The 25,286-nt window shown below is 48.4% G+C and overlaps 1 protein-coding gene across 1 annotated transcript in view; it reads right to left on the bottom strand.

Moving 5' to 3' along the window:
* Positions 1-25,286, bottom strand: part of CACNA1I (calcium voltage-gated channel subunit alpha1 I) — a 159,658-nt gene that overhangs the window by 18,160 nt on the left and 116,212 nt on the right. Inside the window, 19 exon segments of the mRNA XM_075159749.1 lie at positions 1,047-1,239; positions 2,232-2,321; positions 2,805-2,930; positions 4,026-4,152; positions 4,490-4,674; positions 5,644-5,712; positions 6,472-6,595; positions 7,655-7,755; positions 8,692-9,108; positions 10,286-10,488; positions 12,073-12,091; positions 12,450-12,524; positions 12,950-13,105; positions 13,597-13,714; positions 14,397-14,582; positions 15,190-15,341; positions 24,081-24,295; positions 24,298-24,373; positions 24,376-24,482. Coding sequence (XP_075015850.1) covers positions 1,047-1,239; positions 2,232-2,321; positions 2,805-2,930; positions 4,026-4,152; positions 4,490-4,674; positions 5,644-5,712; positions 6,472-6,595; positions 7,655-7,755; positions 8,692-9,108; positions 10,286-10,488; positions 12,073-12,091; positions 12,450-12,524; positions 12,950-13,105; positions 13,597-13,714; positions 14,397-14,582; positions 15,190-15,341; positions 24,081-24,295; positions 24,298-24,373; positions 24,376-24,482 — 2,739 coding nt within the window.

The following is a 25,286-nucleotide window of genomic DNA, read 5'->3' on the forward strand; positions in this document are numbered from 1 at the left end:
GTAAGAAACACTGAAGAGGGAGAAGGGCATAAAAGTGGTGATAGGTGGTGATACGTGAAAGAAAAGGGAATGACGTCGGGAGAGAGAAAGAACAGAAAAGGATAGGTAAAAGATAGGGGACATAGGAAGGAGGGAAAAAATGCAAAAAAGAGGAAAGTAGAAGTGGGGAAAAAATAAGCACAAAAAAGACAAGGAAAGGAATGCTAGAAAGAAAATCTGTTACTCTATGTTTATGGGAATGGTGCTAAATCAGCATTTCATGCCTCGACAAATTAAGATCACAAATGATAAAAGGGAGCAGATGGTTCCAGGAGAGGCCCCGGGGTGTCAGAGGAGAGAGGGAAAAACTGGAGCAGAGGAAGGGAAAGCATGCCCACAGGCTGTGAATGGAAGAAAACCATCAGTCTGGGGTAGTAGGGATGATTTCCAGGGGCGAGTATGCTTTTGCAATTTTTGTCTAAAAGTAATACAGAAGAGGACAGAAACATCAGGAAGAGGGCTTGCTTCACCCCAGAGGGTCTGGGGCCCCAAGGAGTGACACTGCAACATCGATGGAAAGAGCCAGGAACAAAAGACAGGGGTCTTCCTCTTTTTCTTTCCCTCTCTCTTCTTTAAATTTTGGTTTAAACACAAAGGAATGTCTGTCCAGGTCTTCCCCCAAACACCAGCTGGGTTGCAAGAAGCCCAGGTGGGACTATCCCAAGCCCAGGAGGTGTACCAATGCGTGCACGTCCTGTGTCAACAGTGCACGCCAGCAGATGCACAGGGGTATTTTTGGTACAGGTTATCTCCCGAGGGGCAAGGTGCTAAAATCCCAGCAGCTTCCCTGAAGTCCCAGCAGAACTCGTCAGCCACCCCTCTTCCCCAGACCGCCCCGGTGAGGTGCGTAGCGACACGGCAGTGGCACGGGGAGGAAGGCTGAGAGCGTGGCCACAAGCGATGCATTTCGGAGACCAGTCCGTCGGGGAAAAATAAAAGAAGAGGAGAAGGTTTTTCTTAGAAAACCTTGGCCTACGAACCGACCAAACACTTAGGCTGTGCCTTACTCCTTCGCTTCTTCTCCAGGCGGCGCAGGCGCTTCTCCTCCCGCCGGCGTGCCTCCTCGGCCTCCTGGTGCTGCCGGCACTTGTGGAAGTTCTCCACCACCACCCCCACGAACATGTTGAGCACAAAGAAGCTGACGATGAGGAGGAAGGAGATGAAGTAGAGGAGCATCCAAGGGTTGTTGTTGGTCACCGGCTGGAGGAGGGGGGGAAGAACAGAGGCAGTCAATCAGTTGGATGGGCGATGGTATGGAAATGATGGGGGTGGGACCTGCCATGGTGATTGGCTGCTGGGGAGGTGGGCAGGGGTTATGGAAATCAGGGGAGTGGGCTGGGAAGAGCTGGGGCTACAGGCAAGGCAGTTTGTGATTGGCTGACTGGATTTTGGCGTCAGCTGGCGATTGATGGAGCGGGTGGGAGTCAAGGGCCAGGACCTGCCTGCACAGAGTCACCCACAATTCAGGCACAACCCCAGCCGCAGGTCAGGTACAACACCAGTATGTGGTAAAACAGGTGGTCCAGGCACCGGGAACACCTCTGGCTCGAGGGCAAGTAGAGACCACATCCACATGCCACCAAAATGGCAATGAGACTGCAATAGAAATGTCATTCAGGCTTGGAGAGAAAGGAGGCCCTGACTTTGACCGGGTCTCCTGACAAAGAGCCTACAAAGCCAATAGTAGTGCACCTTGTGCAAAGGTTCAGAGGTAAATGGAGCATCATCCCTCAGGTTCAGGCCTGTGGTACTGTAGGCCATGGCAGGCGCCTACACCAGGTCATTGCCTTAGCAGTGGAGGAACAGGGATGCAGTGGGCAGCAGCCCAACAGTCCCTGCTTTACAGGGTATTAAAATAACCATCTGTGGGCCAGGAGGAAGCCAGCCTGCCCAGAAAGGCACATGGCGTTGTGGCTCCGTCACTACAAATAGATAAAGACCTGCTGTGTGATCCAAATTGAGTAGAGGGTGAGAATTACTACAAACACCCACTGCACAGCCACAGTTGCACCTCCCTGCATGGACCAGGCATGACCCTGACCCCTTGCAACTACGTGAGCAAAGGATTCACAAGGGCCCTGGAAGGGACTCCTGGTTTGAGGGAGGTGTCTGAAGCAGGATGCTACAGCACGCTTCCACCATATTAGCCCAAGGAAACTCAAAAAGGTCCTTTCACAAAAAAGTCTTCATACCTGCTGGTCAACAGCCACAGCATCTAGTCCATTATACATAATATTGACCCAGCCATCCTTGGAAGCCAGGACAAAGAGGGACATCAGAGCCTGCAACATACAAAGCAAAGCAGATGTGGAGCAGATGCAGCTGGCAGGCTGGGAAAAAATCGTGAGTTTACGCTCTAACACAAACAAAATTGAAATACTCTTCCTGCCTGTGTCTCTGCACACATCAAAACCTGTTCCTTCCCCCGTGGAGGAGTGGGAGGGGGGACAGGAAGCCATGTGCAGCCAGATCCACCAGAGGAGAGAGGTCGTGAAGAACATCTGCTTCGCGGCAGGAGGAAACAGAAAATCAAGCTCTCTGCTGCCACCACTTTTCTCTCCGCCGCAACCTGTTAGCATCATCCTGATACCAACCCGCTAGTGACACAGCTTCTGCATGGATACCCATGCCAAATAACCACCTCTCCTGGCCCAGGGATCAGGCTTTCCAGGCATTGCATCTGTGCCCCGGGGAGGGGTACTTATAGAATGAGACGAGCCCTGAGCTGCATTACCATCAGAGACAGAGGCTGCAGGCACACTCACCTGGCCCAGGTTGTCGAAGTTATACTTGTGGTGCACCCACTTGTAGTTGGCAGCCATGCAGTCAGACCGGTTGGTGATGTTTCTGATGTCGACTCCCAGGCAGTGGTAGAACTTGCCCTTGAAGAGCTGCAGGAGGGGAGTGACCCCATGAGACCCTTTCCCCCCAGGGTCCCCCATGCTCCCTGGGATGTGCAGAAGCTCCTGAGATGCTGAGTGGGCTGCAGGGCTGCAAGCCAGGTGGAGCAGGACAGAAGGGGAGGACCATTTCACGGCATATGCTCACACATTGCTAAGGAGCCAGGGCCACCCTGATAAACCTACACCTGGCTTTTCAGCCTCCTCCAATGCCCCGGGCCAGCAATGACTGTAAGACCTCACCATCTGACAGCTGTTAGGGCAGCCTTTCTGGGCACAACTAGAGCCACCAGCCTAAAATGAAAAAAATCTTCTATTCAGTCCCCAAGAGTAATCTCCCCTGCTTGCTTCCCAGTTACTGAGAGAGCTGATGGGAAAAGAAGATCTTATCTGAGGGTGAAGAATGAGAAAAAACATCCCCTGCTTCTCAGATGCTTTTTTTTGCAAAGCTGCACTGCACTGCTGTGGCTCTTCTGCCCAGGGCTCCTTTCCCCATATGGAAGGTACTGGATTGTGCATTTGTACAGATGCATCAGAGCAGACTAAGTATAGCGCATTCCCCGAGATGGAAGTAACGCCCACACTCTTGCTCCTCTGCAATGCAACAGCCGAAAATAAAGAGGATTAAATAAAGAAATAAAAGAAGGTCGTGGGTGGATTTAGGGCTCAGAGTGAGGAGGAGAAACAGAGCTGACTGGAGGCAGGGTTCGTGCAAGCAGGTGCTGAGCTGCTTGCTCTTGTGGTGTGGCACGGACATGCCCAGCCGATCTCTATGCTATGGCAGCCCTGGGCTCTCCCTGTAACACTGACCCAAACCCTGATCCAACTCCTGCCAGGCGTGAGCGTTAACTCCTGTCTTGCACATCCAGCAATGCCTGCACTCGCTGAGCACATGGCTGTCTTTGCCAAAGGCTGCAGGGACATTATGGTGGGAGACAGCTCATGGAAGAGAGCAGCTGCAGAAATTTTCCTGGCTTGCCTGTCCCTCTTGTTCTGCTCGCTTCCCTGTGTCTGTACCTGGGGGTACAGGTGCCCATGGCAGGGGTGGGGACACGAGGGCTGTTTGATGGGCTGTAACAACCCTACCTGCACACCCAGGATGCCAAAGATGATGAAGAAAGCGCAGCAGATGAGGACGATGTTTCCTATGGGCTTGAGGGAAGAAATGAGCGTCTCCACCACCAGCTTCAGGCCAGGGGCTCGGCTGATGACTCTGGAAGGGAAGGAAGGGGAGGGGTGACAGAGGGACAGAGCAGGGATGTTTGGCCCAAGCTAAGCATTTTCAGCAGCAACGGACCCCCGCTCTCCCTGTGCAGTGACCCATCAGTGGGGATCACTTTCCTGCAACCAAAAAGCTTCTTCTCTCCCATGGGTTTGTTGTCTGACGAGGTACCTCCAGAGCCAGACCCGAATGGCTGAGGGGAACCTCCCTGTGGCTTGTGGCTTGTCAAAACCACACTTCGCCTGGCACAGCGGGGTCTGACTCTGGGACCCTTCCTGGAGGGGGCGGTGGGAAGAGGGGGCCAAGCAGGGTTCAGTGGGGCTCTGACCGGAGGGGACGTAAGGTGCGCAGCAACCGGAGGACCCGCAGCACCCCCAGGATTTTGGCGCCGCCAGCAGAGGCCACCGAGACCACGATGTCAATGAGAGACACGAAGACCAAGAAGCCATCCAAGATGTTCCAGCTGCTGCGGAGATAAGCCTGATCCCCAAAATACAGGCCTAGAGAAACCACCTGCAAGACAGGGGAGAAGACGAGGGGTTAAATGGCTCCTCTCCATGTCACCTGGTAGAGGGCTGCTGTGGAGAGAGGGGGAGGGTGGGGAACAGTTATCAACTCCACGTGACACTGGCGTGTCATCTCATCATCTTTTCCTTTCACCTGGAAGGGTATGAAGGAAAATGTCTTTGGGGAAAGTGGTGGCACATAACTCCAGAAATAACAGGGCCATGGTGTCTTCTCACCTTTCCTCTGCCTCCCTGAGCAACAGGACACTGTAGGGAACACACAGGAAACCTTTCCCTGCCATACCACAGATCTGGAGCAAGTCTCCCAGTCCAGAGATCACCTGGGAGGTAAAATCTGGCACCAAAACCCACGCTTTGGCTCCTAAGGGGGTGGTTTGATTCTCAGCAGTTCTCAACACCAGCAGGTGCTATAGACATCACTGGCCTTGGGGAGAGCTGAACACCCTGCAAATCATGGCCATAATTTAGGTATGAATTTTAGGGGATTTAAGTTCAGGCACCCAGTTTTGAGATTGTCTTTACTCAGTTTTGGGGCTCTTTCCCAATCACAAGAGGGGAATAACAAGATTGCCCTATTGTCACAAAGTACTTAGACACCTATTAAATAATTATCTCAACTAAGAGCATGTTATTCATATTGTTGTTATTTGCCCCATTCTTGCTCCAGGAGGAAGGGAATGGACATTTGGCGTTATTGCAAAATCCATACCTGGAGGCCAGCTATTCCTCCCAGATACTAAGATCCCTTTGGATTTAAAGCCTAGGATAAACATCCCCTCCATGCTTGACAAGAGCGGACTCAACCCCAGGCAGTATCTGCCTTTACCAAGGTAGGGGGAAGGACTGGCACACTGAAAAGATGGAGAGATTTTAGCAGGGTGCTGAGCAAACATGAACCATGTTGTTCCTGACACTGGGAAAAGGCTCTGAGCTGTTCATCTCCACAGTAACTTACCTTCAGTGTCATCTCAGCTACAAAAATTGCTGTGAAAATGTAGTTGGACACAGTGAGAAAGATTCTCTCCTAGAAAAAAAACAGAAAAAGGCCTTAAATATATCTTGACTTCTTCTTGATCTGAAAGTTGGGGAAATAAGAGAGGTGCCTTTGACAAAGGTCAGTACTGGGCAGCTTTTAGCTCACACACCCTGGCTCAGCCCTGTGCCACAACTGGGACAGGATCCTACGCAACTCTGCAAGAGCACAGTGGATGGGATTTGCAATGCATCTTGCAAATCTGGTTTCAAGGATCTCTCTGCCCTGTTCTGCCAGTGCTGTTCAGTCCTGACCTGCTGCTGGGACTCCTTCCCGAAGGGCTGCTGAGCACAAACCACTGTGCAGTAGAGTCTGGGAGTTAGCTAAGGCAGACATGCAGAAAAAGCCATTTCACTTGCCAGCTTGAGCCATCTCCAAGATAGCTCAAAAGCAGCATATGTGAATGATGACGTGCTGTTCCTACAGAATGGAAGTTACTTCTGTCCTTTAGTTCCTAGTCCCTGTCCCTTTTGCCAGTCATCTCTTAACTGCAGGTGCCTGGGGGACTCTCTTACTCTCCAAGAGGGAGGGAACTAGGGTTACTATATTATAAAGTGGGTTGCCCCATTATAAGACCCTGCAGGCGAAGCACACACTATGTGAATTACTAATACTTGGGCATTTGAATAGATGAGTGGGAGCTGGTGTTTAATGATGGAGTTCTTCCAGAGGTCATACCAGTGCCAGGAACACTTACGAACCTCTGTCAGAAGTTGGGCTAAAAAGCAGGTGGGAGGAAATGATGCTCACCGTGCTTCTGTGTTCAATCTGCGGTCTCTCCAGGGCAATGGTGATGCAGTTCAGGAAGATGAAGGCCAGCACAACGTAGTCAAAGAGCTTGTGAGCAATGACAGTTTGGCAGAGGAGGCGAAACCTGCAAGAGAGTTCCAGTAGGCACCTGTGCCTTGGGTAGAGCAAGGTTAGGAGCTATGAGGACAGAGAATTGAGAGGTCTGGCTAAAACTGAGCTCTGACATAGCAGCTTTCCTATCACTGATACTGATGTCCCTTGCCATGGTAATATCCCAGGATGGCCCACGGTCACACAGGGAGCCTGGAGCAAGGGAGCTCTGCAGGAGCTGAACCTTCATCCATTGCCCCAGTGCCAGAGTGGTTTTCTAACCACTACAGCTCTGTGCTCCTCTCTTGCCCTGTAGAGAAGAGGCTGAGTTTCAGTTTTCCTCCCAAACTCACACTTCGCACCACCCCAGGGCAAAGAGGCCACATACTGAAAGCTGAGGAGAGGCATGTAGGCTGGCTGTCATGGGGACCACACTTCTGTCCGTTCTCAAAGACACTGTGCCCATTGGCATAGGTGTCACACAGAGCAAAGAGCTCTTACCTGTAATGAAACCCCCTTCTTTTCAAGGAGCGATGCGCATGGGTGACAATACTGTTAGCTGGGGTACACGGACATTTTCTCCTGATGGGAAGACCTCTTTAGCAGTCAGAATTTATACCAATTTTCTTTTTTTCAGGCAAGAAGAACTCTAACTTTGCCCTAAAAGGTGTGATATGACTGCTGATAAGTTGGTACTGGGACTGAAAATGGAGAGACTCTTCTGGTACCAGGGGAGCAAATATCAGTATTATGGAGTCATTAATAATACATTCCTTCTCCTTTTTGGGTTAATGTTAGTATTCCCTGCCTTGCTTTGCTATAAATATTTATGATTACACAAAAGAAAAATGGGATGCTCCAAAGGGAAGGAAAATCACAATAGCTATTTAGGAGTCTCATCCTTCCTTTCATCTCCAGAATCAAGGAAGAGAAGTGTTGTTTGGCTGTAGAAGCGGAGATGGAGGAGACGAAAGACATTCCCAGCTGGTAAGTTTAAACTTGCAACCTAACATGCAGCTCAGGGTATGTGGCGAGCACGACAACAGAATCTGCCGCATCTTCTCAACCCTTTCATGGCAAAAACTGCACAAACCTGTTTTGTGGAGAGAAGAGATATATGGACCAGTCTTCCCGTAACTCACACCAGTCTGGCTTATAAACTTCCATCATCTTCCGGATGCGAAAGCACAGGCTCTGGAGGGATGCAGCAGAAGCAAGTGCCACTGGTTACCCTCCCACTTGCCTGAGAGAGGCACTCTTCTTTCACATCTGACCCCAAAACATCACTATCTGCAGTTCCCCAGGTGCACTACCTGCCTTTCTTTAAGCCCCCAAATGAGGAAATGGACCCAAAGAGCAACAAGCCACTGAAAAGGAGGTAGGAGCTGCTTTGCCAGGGCCCGTTTACCTGTTGGCATCTGGTTTCCTCCCCAGATCATTACAAATAAAACTGCTGGTGTCCTTTTTAGAGCAGGATGTTGTCCATGATGCCTTCTCAGAGCTGTTGGAGTGGCTCTGTTACATGAGGACAGTGTTTCTTTGCTACCTCAGCTAAACGAGAGGCCAGGACTAGAAGGCCTTCTGTTGGCACTTGGGCTCGGAGGCGATTTAATTTCATACAGCATATATGTCTGTTCAAATTTCTACTGACCCTCCCTCCATTTTTTCCACCCTTTGATCTGCTCACGGATTGGGCATTATGGTCTCCCAGGCTGGCACCACAAAACTCACTTGCCTTGTCACTTGTGCCTGTGCTTCCTGCTCTGATCTGCTGATGTTCCCCATGCAAAGCTCTCGCTGCTCACACAGCCTGACCTCTCCTAGCCTGTAGAAATCACTGGCTGCACTGCTCTGAAATAACAGTCCCCGAATGACCATGCACGTGCCTCGCATCTGCCTTCCTCCCTCCATCCACCCGTACGACTGCCTTGCAGGCAGCCTGACAATGTGGTTTGAGCTTGTCTGGGCCTAGAAGGTCCCATCCGTGTTCAGTATTGTCCTCCAGCTGTACTTAAAGCACCTTTGCAAGCTCTCCCATCCACGTGGCAGGGAGACTAAAACTTGAGGATGGATTTGGGGTTTCCCACAGCACTGCGGTGTAACCCCAGGTTCCCTCCACCAAGTACTCACATAATCTATCTCTTCATCATCCTCTCCCCGTTCCTTGCGGTTGTTCATCTTTGGGAAGATCTCCTTGGCGATACTGGGCATTTTGCCATTGCAGTCTTGATGCTCGCTGGCCCCGGACGCTGCTCCCAGCTTACGGGTCACTCTGTGGACGGATGGGACCGAGGCCAACTCCAGCAGGTCACAGGCGCCTTTGTTGTCCAGGGAGAGCGTTCGGCGGTGATGAAACACCCTTCCTGCCCCGTCCGGCTCCCCATCTGCTGCCCTGTGCCTTTCCCCAGACAGGAGGGATTCGTGCTCGGCAGAGGGAGGTTTGTGCTTCAGGCTGTGTCCCCGGGCCAGGCTGTTCCAGCTGGAGCGACGGCTGCCCCAGGCCCCGCTGCGGCCCCAGGCACCATAGTGGGAACTGCGGGAGCTGGACTGTAAGAAAGCGGGATGGGGACTCAGCGACTCTGGGCACAAGGAGGGAGCATGTGATCCTATCTCAGATCACAGTCTTCTCCCTGCGCCCCTAAGCCAGGAGGTTGCCATTTTTCAGCCGTTGAGGAAGTGGCATGGTGGGAATTTAGCAGCAATCTCTGTAAATCTGACAATAAATTGATAATGAGTTAGCAATGGTGTTGGCTGTGATTACTTTATAGCACCATCTGTGTGCAAAGCACTTACGGGGAAGGTAAATAATAAAGCCAAAGGCCAGGTGCCTGTTGTTGTTACTTACACCAGCACAGAGCAAGAATAAAGCTCTCCAAAAATCTGATTGGCAGCTTTTTATGCTGCCCTGGGGTAAAGGATAACACAAGGTACAGGGTGATGGATAATCTGACACACCATCTTTGAGTACAGTCTTAGAAAAAGGAAGAAATGAGAGAAACAGGCTTGTTGGTTACAGTCTAGTCCAACTTACCACGTAGTACGTGGCCGCCAGCTCTCCCTGTTTAGAAATAACAGGGGCATGAACCCTTTAAGCACTGATGCACCCCCCAAAGCTATGTGTGTCAGTGGATAGAAAGCCCAAAAGCTGATGTTACAGAGTGGACAGGTCTGAGATGCATTGGCTGGACAGCCAGCAGTGCTTGGGGAAGTGCTAAGGGGCAGCAGGACCTGCTATGGGGAGCTCCAAGTCAAGATTTCTCTCTTCATTGTTAGAAAAGCTTCCAGAAAAACCATCTGTTATGGGATTTGACAGTTCTGGCATCACCCAGATACTCCTATGCTCTTAACTCACTCAGGGCATCATTTTGTGTCCTGTGCTCTAGGAAAACAAGGAAAAGGCAAGAGGACAAAACGTGTTTCACTCTAAGAGGGAGACTCTGTCTTCTTGGTGTTCCCCCTCTCCCACCAGAAGAATATAAAAGAGCTGAATCCCTCACTCAATGGAATATAGATCAATAACATGGAAATAGACGTCAATAATCTGGAAATTTAGATAAATAATGTGAACGGACCTGGCTTCCTAAAGACAGGCAATGTGCTTGTGTTAGAAGCCTAAAGCAGCAGCGCAATCATCCACAGCAATCCCCAGATGATGGCAGAAAGACAACAGAGTGCTTAGACTTCAAAAGAAGAGTATGACACACATTTCTACTCGCTCACTCACCAAGGACCGCTGGTCATAGGTCATCCTCCCCAGGGACATCACACTGCTCTTCCGGGAGCCAACAGCAACACGGATCTGGTCAGGCTGCAGGGAGTTGCGCGAAGAGTTGGTGACGCCCCCAGCAGCTACTGGTGGGTTGGAAGAGGGCAAGGATGGGTCCAAGTGTCCATTAGGCGTCACAGGAGTTGCACAGAGCTTGGGATCTGGGTGGAAAGATGCAGAAAGAAGAAGAAAGAGAAAAGAAGAAGGTGGGTTCCTCACTATCCAGTAACTGCTTTGATGCTTAAACTGTTTAGCATGTTAGCAGCAGCTAACAGAATATTAACTATTTAGCATCAATCAACATTGATTCCTTCTGATTTAGGGTATTGTGGCAAAAGCAGTGCAAGCTGGGAAAACTTTGAAGTATTCTCCTCAGACCCCAAAACTGATGGCAGCACTCCTTGGGGCCAAACAGACGAGCAGAATGCTGGTCAGGCAGACTCAGGCCAACAGGCAGAGCAAGAAGCCAAACCCTGGCAGCAAGGGAAGGAAAGTGTGCTTCTGCATGCCAAGAACAGACACCTGATCTTCAGGTCTGAACAAATACCATCGACTGTCAGACTGGCTATTTAAAGCAGTTAGGCTGAGACACTGAGGAATAGACTAAGATGTGGGGAGACCCGCAGCCATCCATGTATTGGGGTCACCTTTAAATTCCTGCAATCATACTCTTCTTCCCAGTCTATCCTACTACACTGGACCTCTTCAAATGAGTGATCATTGACCTTAAAGATCCAGGACACCTTTGAGGGGTATGTTAGGTCCCGTGGACTACCATCAGCATTTGTCAAGATGGATGGAGAGGATGGGGTACTGGATTTTAATACCTGAAAGGACTGGAACATTTTTGTTTGACCTATTGCATAATGAAGGTCACATATCCTCACCTGCACGCAGTGTCACAGCTGTGAGTGAACCAACAGGCTCTGTAACCTCTTCCCCATCTGCCCTCCTAAGGGTTTGGCTGCCTACATTCAAGGTAAGCTCTGATATGGTGCAGCCATGTAACCCTGTATCAGACTGCTGTGAAAACAGCTAAGTTGCAGGAAAGAGCTGTGACAAGACAATCCTGGAGCTCCTTGCTGTGGGAGCTGCATTTAAGCTCAGACATGTGCCTGTGGTCCTTGTCTGGATTATGCTGCGAGTATGCTTGTGCCTGTCCTTGCACCTCATTGATCCTGATCTTGTCTTGCTGACTGAAATTCTTGGCTTGACCTCAGACCTGCCTCACCACTGTGGACTTGCCTGGCAACCACCGAACCATCGGTTGACCCTGGCTAGTGTCAGTGGACCTGTTCTGCTCACCTTGTGCAAGTACTGGTGTGGTCCCTGCCCTCCCGCCTGGCTGTCCCTCCCCCTTAACTCCTGGCTCGCCATCCATTGAGGAGCAAGCTACTCTTGCTGCTCCCTGCCACCAAGTCCTGCCTGAAGTATAATACCTCTTGTAGAAAGACTTGCAGTCTTCGAGGAAAGACTTTGAGGGGTGGAGACCTTACCTGGCAGTTTGGAGGCAGACTGTTCCAACAGTTATTTATCTTTCCTTAAAAATATGTGGGGTTTTTTCAGTCTGAATTTGTCTAGCTTCAGCTTCCAACCTTTACAATCTCATTATGTGCTTTTCTGCTCAATTAAAGAGCCATCTACCATCAGAAATCTCTCCTTATGGTTGGCACTTACAGAGTGTGTGATCAAGTCACTTCTCTGGTTTCTTTAAGCTTCGTTAGCCTCTCTCTATGAGGCAAGACTTCCAGATTTGTCCGAGCCCTTTTTAACGTGTTGGTATCCCCTGTCCAAATGTGGGTCTCAGATTTGGACACAGTGTTCCTGAAATGGTGCCCCTGAAGCTAAGCAGAGACAGTCTTACTTCTCACTCCTAGTTGCCATTCTGTAGGTCATTCAAGAACTGCTCGCCTTAGCTATCACATTCCTCAAGATGCCAACACGGCTCTGTTTTTCCACAGATAACACCACAAACTAGCATAAAGTTCAAAATGAAAACCGCTAAGTTCTTGGAGATGGGAGTGAATTTTTTGCAGAATCTGCTTTCAGATTTCTCACTAAACAGCAATGGGAGATAAGCAAATGAGGCTGTTTGAGCTATTGTACCTGAGCCTTCCTGGACCTCTTGGAACTGATCTAACTCCTCCACATTGGATGAACTTGGATCTTCATCTGAGTATGACCGGTTGGCATCACCCTGGAATACACAAATTTAGAATTTGGGAACTTGTAAACAGAAAAGACCATTTGTTCTTGTCTTTCATTGCTGGAACAACTGTAAAATTCTCCTTGGCAGCCAGGCATCAGTGTGATCACTGGTAAGTGTCTCGTGTGACCCGGGATGGCTCCTTTTGGAGGAGCAAAGGACTCACCCTAGTAGGGTATGGTCTGTTGCACAGGATGGAAATTGTGAACCCCCTTCCAGTGGGCTTGTCTCTTTCCTCGCAAAGATCAACACTGTCATCTTTTCTTTTTAACGAAGCCCACCCTGACCTTAACAAGGCAAATGACAGAGGTGTGATACTTTGGGAGTCCTCTACCCCAGGACCCTCAAAGTGTCTCAAAGGTCCCCTTTTTAGCACATCTATTCCTCCTCCTGATGAGGTCTTGGTGGCAACTCACCTCAGCCTGGAACCCCTCCACGAGAATGGCCACCAGCAGATTGAAGAGCACGTAATTGCCAAACGTCATGAGAGCCACAAAGTAGAGGGATGCCCATGGCGAGGTGGAAGCCATGCCATTATAGAGCACAACATTCCAGTCCTCCTGGGTTAGGATCTGCAACCAGGAGCAGAAGCCACATAAACATGAAGGAAAAACACAAAGGGGATTCTCAGAAAAGGACAGTGAAAAGATACACATCAGGACCACATCAGGCTCTTAACTTCCCCATAACCGCACACCCACCGCCCGCTGTCACTGTCCAGCTGTGGTACTGCCCCGATAATATTAACTGAGCAAGAAGAAACAAGAGTGACCATGAGGGCAGTCATGTGCTGAGGTGACGGTGTTATACATGGGAGTTGCCACAACAGGAGTGACCTTTGCAAACTGTCTCCTAGGAAGGAAGGAGCGCCCCTACCTGAGAGATACACCAGTCATTTGGTTATAACACACAATTGTTCTTCCTCCAAACATCACATACCGGAGCCTTTTGTGCTGCCTTTTGTGCTGTCAGGAGCAAGTGCAATGCTCCGCAATGAGAAAAAGCACCTCCTGATCCTCTTCACTTTGCCCTGGCCCACCCATAGAGAGCAAAGTGGGCTCACCTGGAAGACAGTGACGATGGCCCACAGCAGGGAGTCAAAATTCTTCCGGTCAGGAACTGTATCTCCTGTGTCTGTCCTGAGGCTGAACTTGCAACCAAAGATGTGCATTCCCAGGATGCTGTTGGGACAAGAAGTGGAGATGGTGTCAAATATAAAAATCTGCCACCAAAACGAGCTCATCAGAATCATTCTCTTTTCCTCCTGACAATCTAATGTAACACCACAGGAGAGAGGGGTAGAACAACACAGCCAGACCACTGGGACCTATCCATGAAGAAGGAGCTGTGTATTGCACCCCTATAGCTCACCAAAAAACCTTGCTCCAGCCTCAGAGCTCACGTATTGCCTCCAACCTATCCTTCAGATCTGCTCTCTCTATCATTCTTGTTTGTTCTCATTTTTCTTCATCTCCCTACCACTGCATCCACGGCATGCACTGACAGACTTTCCTGGTTGCTTCCTGCCGCCCTTCTGCCAGAGTCAGCCTCCAGACTGAACTGCTCCTGCAGCCAGTGTTGATTACCAAGAGACTGCACCTATCCTGCAATGGGACATTATGCTCAACATGCACATTTGGTGGCAGTATTTCTCCACCCCATCCAGGCCAAATCTTCAGCTGCTGAACCCAATTTAGGGCAGCAGTAACCTCTGCCCTTACGAACGAATAAATGTTTTTCAGTGCTGCCTGAGCCTACAGCAATGGGCAAGACGAGTCATGCAATCATGCTGTGAAGTTGCTGCCCACATGGGCCGTGCAGTGCATCCCCAAAACACTGTGAGGCAACTAACTGCCTCCTCACCTGAATATAAAGATGAAAAGCATGAGGAGCATGCAGAAGGTGGCTACGTTGTCCATAGTCTTCATCAGCACCACAAGCTGGCGGCGCAGTGCAGGCATGAAACGCACCAGCTTCAGCACCCGCAGGAGACGGAAAGTCCTCAGCACAGAGAGGCCCCCGTCCGACTGGCCGATGATCTCCCAGATGCTGTGGCCCAGAGAGGCACAGGGAATATAAGGGACAAAAGGAAAGAGAGAGGAATAACAATGCTAACCCAAGTTTTCACCTCTGCATTGGCAGCAAGTATAAAGGGGTCAGAGAGAAAATCTGTTTGAGCAAGATATAATTAGAAGTATATACTATAGGCTTTTACTTATGTGTAGAAAGCTGCATTTCTCCCTTAAGAACATGAACATGGCACTGCACGTTGCAGGAATGAGGAAAGGATTGCAGCATTACATTCCAGCAAGACAAGTTCTTCTATCACACATTAAACCTTTGTAGCATCCTTAATTTGTGCATTTTTAAAATATTTCACAGCTAATATTTGTTGTGGACTTACAAGGCAATTGCAATTGCCCCCATTCTACAGAGGAGAGAACTAAGGGGCAGAAATGCTATGCGGCTTGCCTAGGGTCACCAAGCGTTGGGAAAGGATTGGGAATCTTGGTCTCCCAATCCTTGGCCTTATGCATCAGCTCAGCTCCTCCTAGTATAGCTGCTAAATCCTTTTTGAAAAGGCACATGAAAATGTGCAAGTTCTGTGGTACTCTTTTCTATGTGTATTTCAGTCGATCCCCAAGGCCCTTGTCACCTGATGATGACGATGATACTGTCAAAGATGTTGTAGGGGTTGCGGAGGTAATCAAAGAGACCAAAAGCAGCAAGTTTCAAGATCATCTCCAGGGCAAACATGCTTGTAAAGACAACGTTGCTGATCTCCAAGATGTTGGTCAATTCCTCTGGCTGGAGAGAAGGCAAATTCAGAGAGTCAGAACTGAAAGAGCTCTGAAATTATCGGAAATAAAGTGCCACCATTCCCAGGGGACAGGCTTTGTAGGGAGCTGCAAGGTTAGAATGGAGCTGGATAGAGCCACTTCCACTCAAATTCCTTTGCACATTTACTATCTTCATCATAGATTACGTCCCTAATAAATGCTTTTACTAGAGGTGGTGAGGAGCCCCACAGCCATTCACAAAGCCAAGGCTGACCAAGTGTCTCCCACATCCCACTCCATGCCCTGGTCCTCTGGCTAAAGGCTGCTTTACTTCATGCAAAGAACTTGAGTATTTTTTGAAGCAGGGCAAAAGTGGCAGATCTGTGGTCAACCTCTTTCTTCAAGGATTTCTTCCTCTGAGGTCTCCACAGATAGCTGGCACAAATTTTTGCTGAAATTCTGAAAACATCTGAATGATAGGAAAACAGTTCCCCATCTTCCTCTAAACCTCACTGCACTTCTCTGCCCCTTTCCCCTCTATTTTTTCCCTTCCCCATTTTTCTTTCTCCCACTCCCCACCAAATCCTTGGTATGCATTAGTTTTCCGGTCTTGCTCCAGCAGCCTTTTCTCATGCCTCTGTCCTCAGAGTGGTCTCAATAATTACCCGAGCAAATATCAGACTGGATGAATAAGACAACAGCGAGGAGGGGCACACTGCTAACGCCTACCTGTAAGGGACAGCAAGAGCAGGACAGGGTGAGAAAAAGAGAAAAATGGACAGCAAGAGGAAAAAGGCAGATGCACAAGGTGAAAACCTCCAGGGATGACACAAGATGACTGTGTTGAAAGCAAAAAAAAAAAAAAAAGAAAGAAAAAAAAGGCAATCTGGCCCTGCCTCAGGCATTTTTTTCTGTTGAATCTCTGACACATCTTTCAGCCCCTGTGATACAGCCTTCTCCAGCAGAGACCGATGTGTTTGTGCAGAGGACAGAAAGTGTTTTAATGATTCCATCAGTGGAACAAGTCTGAGCAAATTAAATTACTCCTCCTTTTGTTTTCTGAATTAATGACTTTTTCTTCAGTGTGTGCAGCCTTGGAAACTTCTCTGACAAGGTCAGGAAAGGGTCTAGATCGTTTCCTCAGGAATGATGAAACGTTGCTTCAGAGGGAGACAGAGGCTGCGCTTATGTCATTGATGAGGGATGCCAGGATCTTGCCATCCCCTGTGAAATGGAGGCATTCCCTGCCTCCACTGAATTTGGGATGGACTCATCTGCTCAAACCACCTCTCACCCAGGGACAAGGACTGCACCAGGCCAAACAGCAAGGGCTGAGGTCTTGAACAAGGCCGGCAACACATGCACAAGCCTGCCCGTGTTTGTACATACTCAGACACACACATACATAGCCCAGGGAGACTACCACGGCAATGGCAAGGTACAAAATGTTCCCAGAGTGAGAGAAAAACTTCCTCCCAGTATAATGGGTTGCAGCTTGGGGCCAGGCTAGACAACCCACAGCCTTCAGACTGCATGAGACTGCTAGGGCAATTCACCTGGCTCTAGCATGCTGCTGGCCATCACCTTCCCAAGCAGCAGCTGGTGGGGACCTGCTCCAGACGAAGGTGTGCCACCTTCCCAGGCAGAGGGACAAAGCATAGCAGCTCCAAGGCACTTCTTTAGAGCTCCTCTGGCCCAAATTTCCATGTTTACCTTGGGGCAGGTATGTCACACCTCAGACAAGGTTACATATTTGATGTTTAACCTAATGCGCCACTGAGCCCCAGCTCCCAGCCTTTGAGGTGAGTCTGACCCAGGCTCTCTGGTAGCAGGCAGTACTGCTGTCACTGTTTGGATACCCGTGCCAAAAAGGTGGCTGAAGACTCCCCTCTTCCTTCACATTGGTCTGAGCTATGCCTGGCCACCAGGCCACTCTTTTAAGCATCACATAAAATGGATGGGAGCCAGAAAACTGCAAAAGCCTGTTGTTTGGGGCAAGAGAGGACAGACACTTCTGGTACTGCGGAAACAAAAAAGTGAGTCCCTGCAGGTCAGAGCCAATATTTTTACCATGAACTCAGTATTAGTGCCCACTAGGAAGGGGAGTCATGGTCTCTCCCTGAGGACTGCAAAATTGCTGTTTTTCTGAAGGGCAGCCTTTGTGTTGGCTGTGCCTGTAACTTATTCAGCTGGTGGAAGGGGAAGTGAGGGAGGAATGGACTTCTGGGTCTGACCCTCCCCCTGAAGCTGGGGACTGCTTTAACCCCTGCTCTGGGACCCCCAGGGGCCTAGATCCTCCCGGTGAGCAAACGGACTGGAAACTGCTCCTCACATCTGTGGCTTCCCATGCCCTTTGCTAATTTCTTGCACTCCTCGTTGCAGCTTTTTATTGAAATACTCCATTTCTTTAAAATCAGAAAAGGGGAGATGGTTCAATTTCCATCCATAATTACATTTGAATAACAAAACCATCCTGAAAACGAGGGGGAAAGGAGAGGAGATAAGAGCAAAGAGAGAGAAAGAACGAGCAAGTGCACACGGGAAGGGAGAGATGAAGATCACTTCACGGAGAGCCAGGCAGTAATGACACTTGCCGGGAACATAAGGTCCATATGCTAAACAGAGATGCCAATTTCAGCCTGAATCAAATGATTATGTCAGTGAGAATGAGCAACGTAAAAAAGCGACAGGCTATGATGGTGGATTATCCTCCTCTCTGCTGTCCATACCTCCTCTCTTGTGCTGTCGTAAGGAGCAATTGATGTTTGAAAAGCCATGCTTGCATCTCGCTTGTGGAAAAGGTCACCTGTTCCCCCGTCTCTCCTTCCCTCCCTGACATCTGTTTCTCTAGTCAAGCCTCCACCTGTTAATCTTTTTCTAATGGGCCATCAATCAGCCCGAGCAAAACATCCTTCCTAGAGAGAGGGGCAGGAAAGACTGGGCAGGGAAAGGAAGGAGAGATGGGCAGAGAGAAAGGCAGCGAAAGAGGAATCAAAAAACAAAGCTGAAAAAAAAAAGTAAAATAAACTCAGTGGCACCCACAAGCAGTAGAGAAGGAGAGATTTTTAAAAATGGAGTAGGAAAGAAGTAAAGGCTGGGGAAGGAAGAGCAACACAAAAGGAATGAACTCAGGAAAAAAAGAAGATGAAAAGAGAGAGGAGCCAGCTGGAGAGACTAAAGGCAGATCCTGCATTGCAGCCGTTTCTGGAGATACAGATAATTCGGCAGAGTGCAAAGAGCCATCAGCTGGGAGCCGGGGCTGCAGGGTGGGGGCCACCGGGGGCTGTGTCCTGTGTGGGCTTGCCCTCGCACATGGGGCAGTATGGCCATGAGTGACAGTGGACAAGGCTGGTGGCTGGGACATGGCCGGTGCTGGGGATTCTCTCTGGCCAGGGAAGTGTGACCTTGATGAAGGGGGCAAGCGAACAGGGAAAAAGTGGTTCTCTCCTTTTCTTCTTACCGATACATGGGATCCCGAACACAATGGATGTGTGTCCTGGTTTTGGCTGGGATAGAGACAATTTTCTTCCTAGTAGTTGCTATAGTGCGGTGTTTTGGATTTAGCATGAGAATAACGTTGATAACATACGGAAGTTTTAGTTGTTGCTAAGTAATATTTACAGTAGTCAAGGACTTTTCAGCTTCCCATGCTCTGCCAGGTGCACAAGAAGCTGGGAGGGAGCATAGCCAGGACAGCTGACCCAACTGGCCAACAGGGTATACCATACCATATGACGTCATGCTCAGTATATGAAGCTGGGGGAAGAAGAAGGAAGGGGGGACGTTCAGAGTGATGGTGTTTGTCTTCCCAAGTAAGCATTATGTGTGATGGAGCCCTGCTTTCCTGGAGATGGCTGAACACCTGCCTGCTGATGGGAAGTCGTGAATGAAGTCCTTGTTTTGCCTTGCTTGCGTGCGCAGCTTTTGCTTTACCTATTAAATACCTTTATCTCAACCCATGAGTTTTCTTACTTTTACTCTTCTGATTCTCTCCCCCATCCTACTGGTGGGGAGTGAGCAAGCGGCTGTGTGGTGCTTAGTTGCTGGCTAAGGTTAAACCATGACAACGTGTCACCTCAGAGTTGTGAGAGCTCCCCAGGTTCCCACAGACAGCACTCAGGCATTTATCATCAAAGCCGTTAGCAAGGCTTCCTCCTCCCAGGCCACCCTGTAATTGAAGAAACTAGAAACTGTAAATTGAAGTGTCCACGAGGAAAGGCCTGAACTCAAGGCTATTTTAGTCCAAGCAAAACCAGGGAAGACCAGAAATCTCCCCACAAGAAGTCTGTTCATATTGCCAAGCCAGGACAGACTGGTTTACCCATCATACCAGGAGAGAAACTTGAAGAAAACTGTGGGACCTGAGTACTGGGGTGAGGGAGGTGGTTTGAAGGGGAGAGAGACCCCAGGGGACAAAGCATGCCCAGAGCCAGTGTTTTAACCAGACTGGTTCACCTACTCTGCATATGGATCTGTTTCCAAATCCATGAAACTACTTAATTCACATCTTCATGGCAAAAAGTCCTTCATCCCTAACAATGTAGATGAAATACTGAGAGTGAAATGAATGATTCAGATCTACTTCAGAGCTCCTGCCCAGTGATCAGAAACTAGAACTGGGGCAATAGAGGGCAGTGGCTCAGCTTTTTTCTGCCTTTTCAGTTTCTTACTAACATTAGAGTTCTTATGTCAGATTAGACTGAAAATGTAATTAATCCATTATCTGACAGCAGCCAGAAACTCCTGCACTATAGGAAAGGTTAAGAATATGCAGACTACCATGAAGCCCCTGCAGGAGAAGTTTCTCCTAACCAGGAGTAAATTTGAAACTGAAGAGTAATTGATGTGATCTATGCAGACCAGCCCTACCAAACCATACCTGCACATCACTGCCTCTGAGAACATGAGAGAGAAATGTTCCATAGAGAGGTCTCTCCAGCCTGTCCATTTTTACTCACTTACTGTCAAGTCATTTGACACTAATCAGAAGAGTCATAGAAATCAGCCATGGAACATACCAACTAGCTTTTACTTACTCTAATCACCACCCCACAACCACAATGCAGGATTTTGTGATGTTTTGTTATACCCTAGTTTTACAACACCGAAGTAATGTGGTTTCATCTACCACCCCAGGGAGACTGTTCCATCATTTACTAAATGTCAGTATGATAAGCTGGCTTGGACATTTGCTGAACGTTTCTGACAAGCAGCAAATAGTAAAAAGAGAAGCAATAACTGTAAAATATGAACTTGTGGATGCAATAAATGCTGGTATAAAGGGAAATCACACAGGCTAAAGGATATGAAGGTACTGATCCACAGGGCTGGTCTAGTTAGGAAACAAGGGATCGTCTCCTGATCCACACAAGACAGACCTCATAAAGTATTGATCTGATGTACGAAGGAATACTGTAAGTAGATACTGGAGAAGATAAATCAAGTTACTCAGTAATTGTCTCATTGGCTACTAATGGCAAAGAAGCTTGAGTCTAACAAGCCATTCAAGAAATATATGAGAAAGGCAGCCTGGACATTCAGCTGGGACCAGCCTTTCATCTTCATGCTGAATAAGGGAGAAAAGTGAGCAGCACCAGATCCTCTGTGAATATTAAAAAAAAGTAAGCCTCTTAAAAAGATCCTTTTGGACAGCCACAAGCATCTAATATCTTGATTTTCTACACTGGATTTTAAAAATAGGCACTTCCAAGTAGAAACAGATCTGAAGAACTGCAAAAACTATTTCAAGCAGGACAAAGCTTGAAATTATGGATTTTGGCTTGTGCCATGTCCCAGCAATATCTGAAGGCCTAATACTGAGGATATTACATGGTATAATGCACACTGATGGATTTGAATAAACTTATCTATTTACAAGTGATAACTTGTGATAAGCTTAAAGATTAAAAATGACTCATAGCAGTGCAGTGCAGTTTATCCCAAAATGAGTTGATTTCCCTCACAACCAATGTATAAGGAGATGGGAAGCTGCCTTGGTCACAGAAATAGGACAGGGCAAGCGACTGGATAGATAAGCTAAACAAAGCCAAATTCCATGGTGATTTAGATCCGAGTACAGTGCTTTGAGTTGCTGAGGTTAAGTCTCCTGGTAGAAAAACATTGTGAATATTAAATGCCTGAATTGTAACAAACAGATAATTTTAATTCCTGTTTTTCTTTCTGTTGGTCAAGGCTCAGGAATTGAAGACATGGGCTCTGTCCCCTAGGTTCCTGTGTTTCTGAGCCTGAACCCTGTGCCTGGCTCCTGCAGTCTCTCTCACCCCTTAACCTGATGGCTGGCGGGAGCTTTGGTCCGCGGGCCAGCTCACCTGCGCATAGTCCGTGAACAAGTGGAGCAGCAAGGAGCTGACGGACATTCCATGAGCTGCTCCCAGGACTGCTCAAGCCTGTGACACCTTCGCACACCCTCTTGCCCAGCCAGATATGTCCCCAGAGAGTGGCTGGGGTTGTGATCTCCCATGCACCAGAAAATAAAATCTCGAGAGGTCTCTATATGCATTAGACGTTCACATGATGAAATAGCTGAAGCAACGGACGCTATTTCAGTCATAGGATGGCGTCACCCTACAAATCACAGATCTCTGTGGGCAGAGGGGTTTTGCTGGATATTGTCCTGTGAAAATTTGTGTTTCTAGGAGGAAAAACAACAGGAAAAAGAGAAAAGAAAGAGAGAAAAGGAGGCGATGAAGCACCCGTCTGAGATGTACTGATAGCACGGCTTGAGGAAAACTGAAAGAGAGCAAAGGGAAGTGCAAATGCCTGTGTGCTTTTGAGTTAACTGCTGACTGAAAAGGACCTGGAATTCATGGTCTGAATATATTTTTTTAGATCTTTTTGTGCCAGGGAAACAGGATTCAGTATACATATTTTAAATAAACAGGCTGCACCACATTTTTCAGCTATGATCAATTCAGCTGACATCTCTTTCTAGTAGAAACAGCATGCAGGGTCATAAGCTTTTCCTAGCTACTTATGGATAAAAAGTGATAGCATAACTTTAAAGACGTGTCATTAATAACCTGCTACTAGAAACCCCAAGGCTGCAGGCAGATCCCACTCTGCTGCGGGCTGTACAAACACAGCAGAGGCGGCCTAGAAGGGCTTAAATCTGCACACACAATAGCCAAAACATGAGAGTGAATTCTCTACCTCCAGCTCAAACATTCTTCTGCTAAACTCTTAATTCACACTGTCTCCAATAAACCAAAATGAACAATGGCTCTCCCTGCTTGGTGCTCACATCTTTAAAATATCAGTGGGCAGTTTTCATATTGTCCTGGGCTTCAACCCTTAGTCATCTCTCTGCTACGTGATAAATACATCGCTCTTTTTAATCTATTTTCATGAGTCAACCCCTCCAGCCTCTTCTTCATTCTCCTCTCCTCTGAGCTCCTGCCAGTATTTTTCTGGTACTGAAGCATCCAGTGCAGTTTTGCGTTCTGGGATCAAATTAAGGTTTCCCATCCTTGTATCAGAAACTAGCTGGGCTTTGAAAAATGGTCTAATGCTTGGTATGTGGGTGGGATCCAGACATCTGAGGCTTCAAATACTGGCTCAGACACTGTGTTGCCTCAAACAGGGAATTTAAGATACTCTGGGTCTCAAGATATCTCCATCCTGATACAGCACAGGACAAATCTGGGTGCCTTGCTTGAACCAGACTCACTGCCTGTCTCTTTGCTGCCTGAGACTGTGTTCAGGACTAGACTTCACCTTGGCTCCAAAGCTTCAATGCAGTCAGCATGTCAGTAGTGGAGCGATCTCTTATTTATGTGATCTGGGAAGACACGTGGAGCGAATCATGGTCACATTCAGACTAGCGGCATAGATCTGGATGTACAGATGGAATCCTTTAACGCAAAGTGCAGCAGAGCTACCAGCCAGCAATGCAGATGCAAGGTCATGGGCATGCTTAACACCCTCTGAAGCTGGCTCTGCACATCAGAAAGTAGACACAGCCTCTGTTTCCCAGCTATAAATGAGGGCACACAATCCTTCTCCATCTCACAAGTCTGTCATTAGGATAAAGTGCACTGCTGACTCAGAGCTGCCTGCAAACTATTGGCGTGAAAGTCAAACCTGTGCCCATACCTGCTGTCTATGTCTGACCTACCTATCACTTCTTGCTGTCAGGGCAAAAGAAAGGCTTAAGCCATCTGAGCCCCAAAAATGACTGGAGATGGGAGGTGGTGCCTTTCCTAGCCTTCTTGTATAGATAGACTGCGCTCAGGCATCTCTTAATTAAGCTGGAAAGGCTAGCAAGCTGATGGATTTGAATTGAGATGCTGGTGAAGTGCCTGTGACATCCCCAGAGGGCACATTAAATTAACCAAATAGACTAAGGATTCAGTAAGCTAATGGAGAGAGAAATGAGAGAGAGAGATGAGGAAGATGGAAGAGATGAGGGTGAAGGAGAGAGAAGCAGATGGAAAGAGAAGACAGGGTAAAAAAGAAAAAGAGAGGAATAAAAGTCAGCAGGGAGAGGAAAAGAGAGGGAATGAAAGGAGGTGAGAGAAAAATACATGGAGACAGTGAAAGTGATTAAGTGCAGGGATAAGGAAGAAAAGACCCTGCAAGGTCCTAACGCTTTCTCCAAAGCCGTGCTGGTACCATCTGTGCTGCAGCCTGGGGTCCAAATTGCTCAATCTCTGCCTCCACTGAGTTGCATCAGCTGCTTAGCGAGGCCATAACCCCGAGCGGGACTCACCAGACCCTGCCACCCACCTTCTGCCCTGCGGTGCCTTACCTGCTCATGGTGCTCGATGCCCATGCTGATAGTGTTCACTAGGATTGCGATCATGATCCCGCGGTTGAAGTACTTGCTGTCCACAATCCCTCGAAGCTTGACCCTCACTTCTCGCCACATGTCACTGCAGAACTTCAGCCGTCCGCCTTCTTCCACCTCCTCCTCCTCCTTTTCCAGCACCGAGGCACTCTGGTCCTCTCTGCTGCTCTCTCCTCGTCTTCGCTGGCTCGTCCATCCTCCTGGTCTGAGTCAGCGCTATCCAGGACAGAGAGCCTTCGGGATGCTTCGTGCTCCCGCTATGGCATCGGGGGCAGTTGGTGGGATCAGAGGTTGCTGTCACAGCAATGGGCTGGACCAAGCCCTGAGGAGGGCAGTCGAGAGAGTTGTGCTGCTGGCAAAGCCCTGGGGAGAGAAATGATCACGCTTAAAGAAGGCGGCTTTGGAAAAGACATTGAAACTGGGCACTTGTTTGGCTTTTGGGTATTTAGACAGGGTAACTGGGCTGTCTAGCTGTAAGGATGATTAAACACTGGCACGCCATCTCAAGGGCAGAAATAAAAGCCATTGCAATTGGGGGCTTTACACTGACTGTCTGTGTCACCGAAAGGCATGGCACTGTTCAGCTGCCAATGATTAGGCTCAATGGGGGTTCACGTCCACCAGAGGAAGAACTGTTTTCTCTGATGCAGGAATCACAGCTTGAGACTCAGTAGCTTGTGTTAAGTGGGAACTGAGGGAAAAACGATCACCAGGGCTGCTTTTGGCCTGAACTGCTATAAGTGGGGTCCAAAAACCCACATGCTGAGCTGAACTCTCTAAATTAGGGAAGCTATATTAGCAAAGCTAATCTCAAGAAGCTAGAAAAGATAGCACAAGAAACTTCCTCCCGATAGTCCGTGCACTATGAATCATAATAGATCTCCTGACTTCAGTGAGAAAACTAAGTTCCAGTTGGGCCTGGAAGATCAAATGGACACTGGGGGAATGAAGCAATTAATTCATTAACACAGTGGATGAAGCCTGCAGAAACTTTTCTCCCAGCAAGTAAAGAAAATGAAAGACACAGTATGCAAAACCAGCTGAAGGAAAATCTGCCTTTTTGCTTGTCAATGGGAGCATAACTTTGGAAAGGCATCGGCAGGCAGTTAATACTAACTCTATAAAACCATTTTTACAGTCACTTTTCAGGCCAGGAATCCAATTTAA

The sequence above is a fragment of the Calonectris borealis genome, chromosome 1, assembly GCF_964195595.1.
Source record: "Calonectris borealis chromosome 1, bCalBor7.hap1.2, whole genome shotgun sequence".
Classification (NCBI taxonomy): domain Eukaryota; kingdom Metazoa; phylum Chordata; class Aves; order Procellariiformes; family Procellariidae; genus Calonectris; species Calonectris borealis.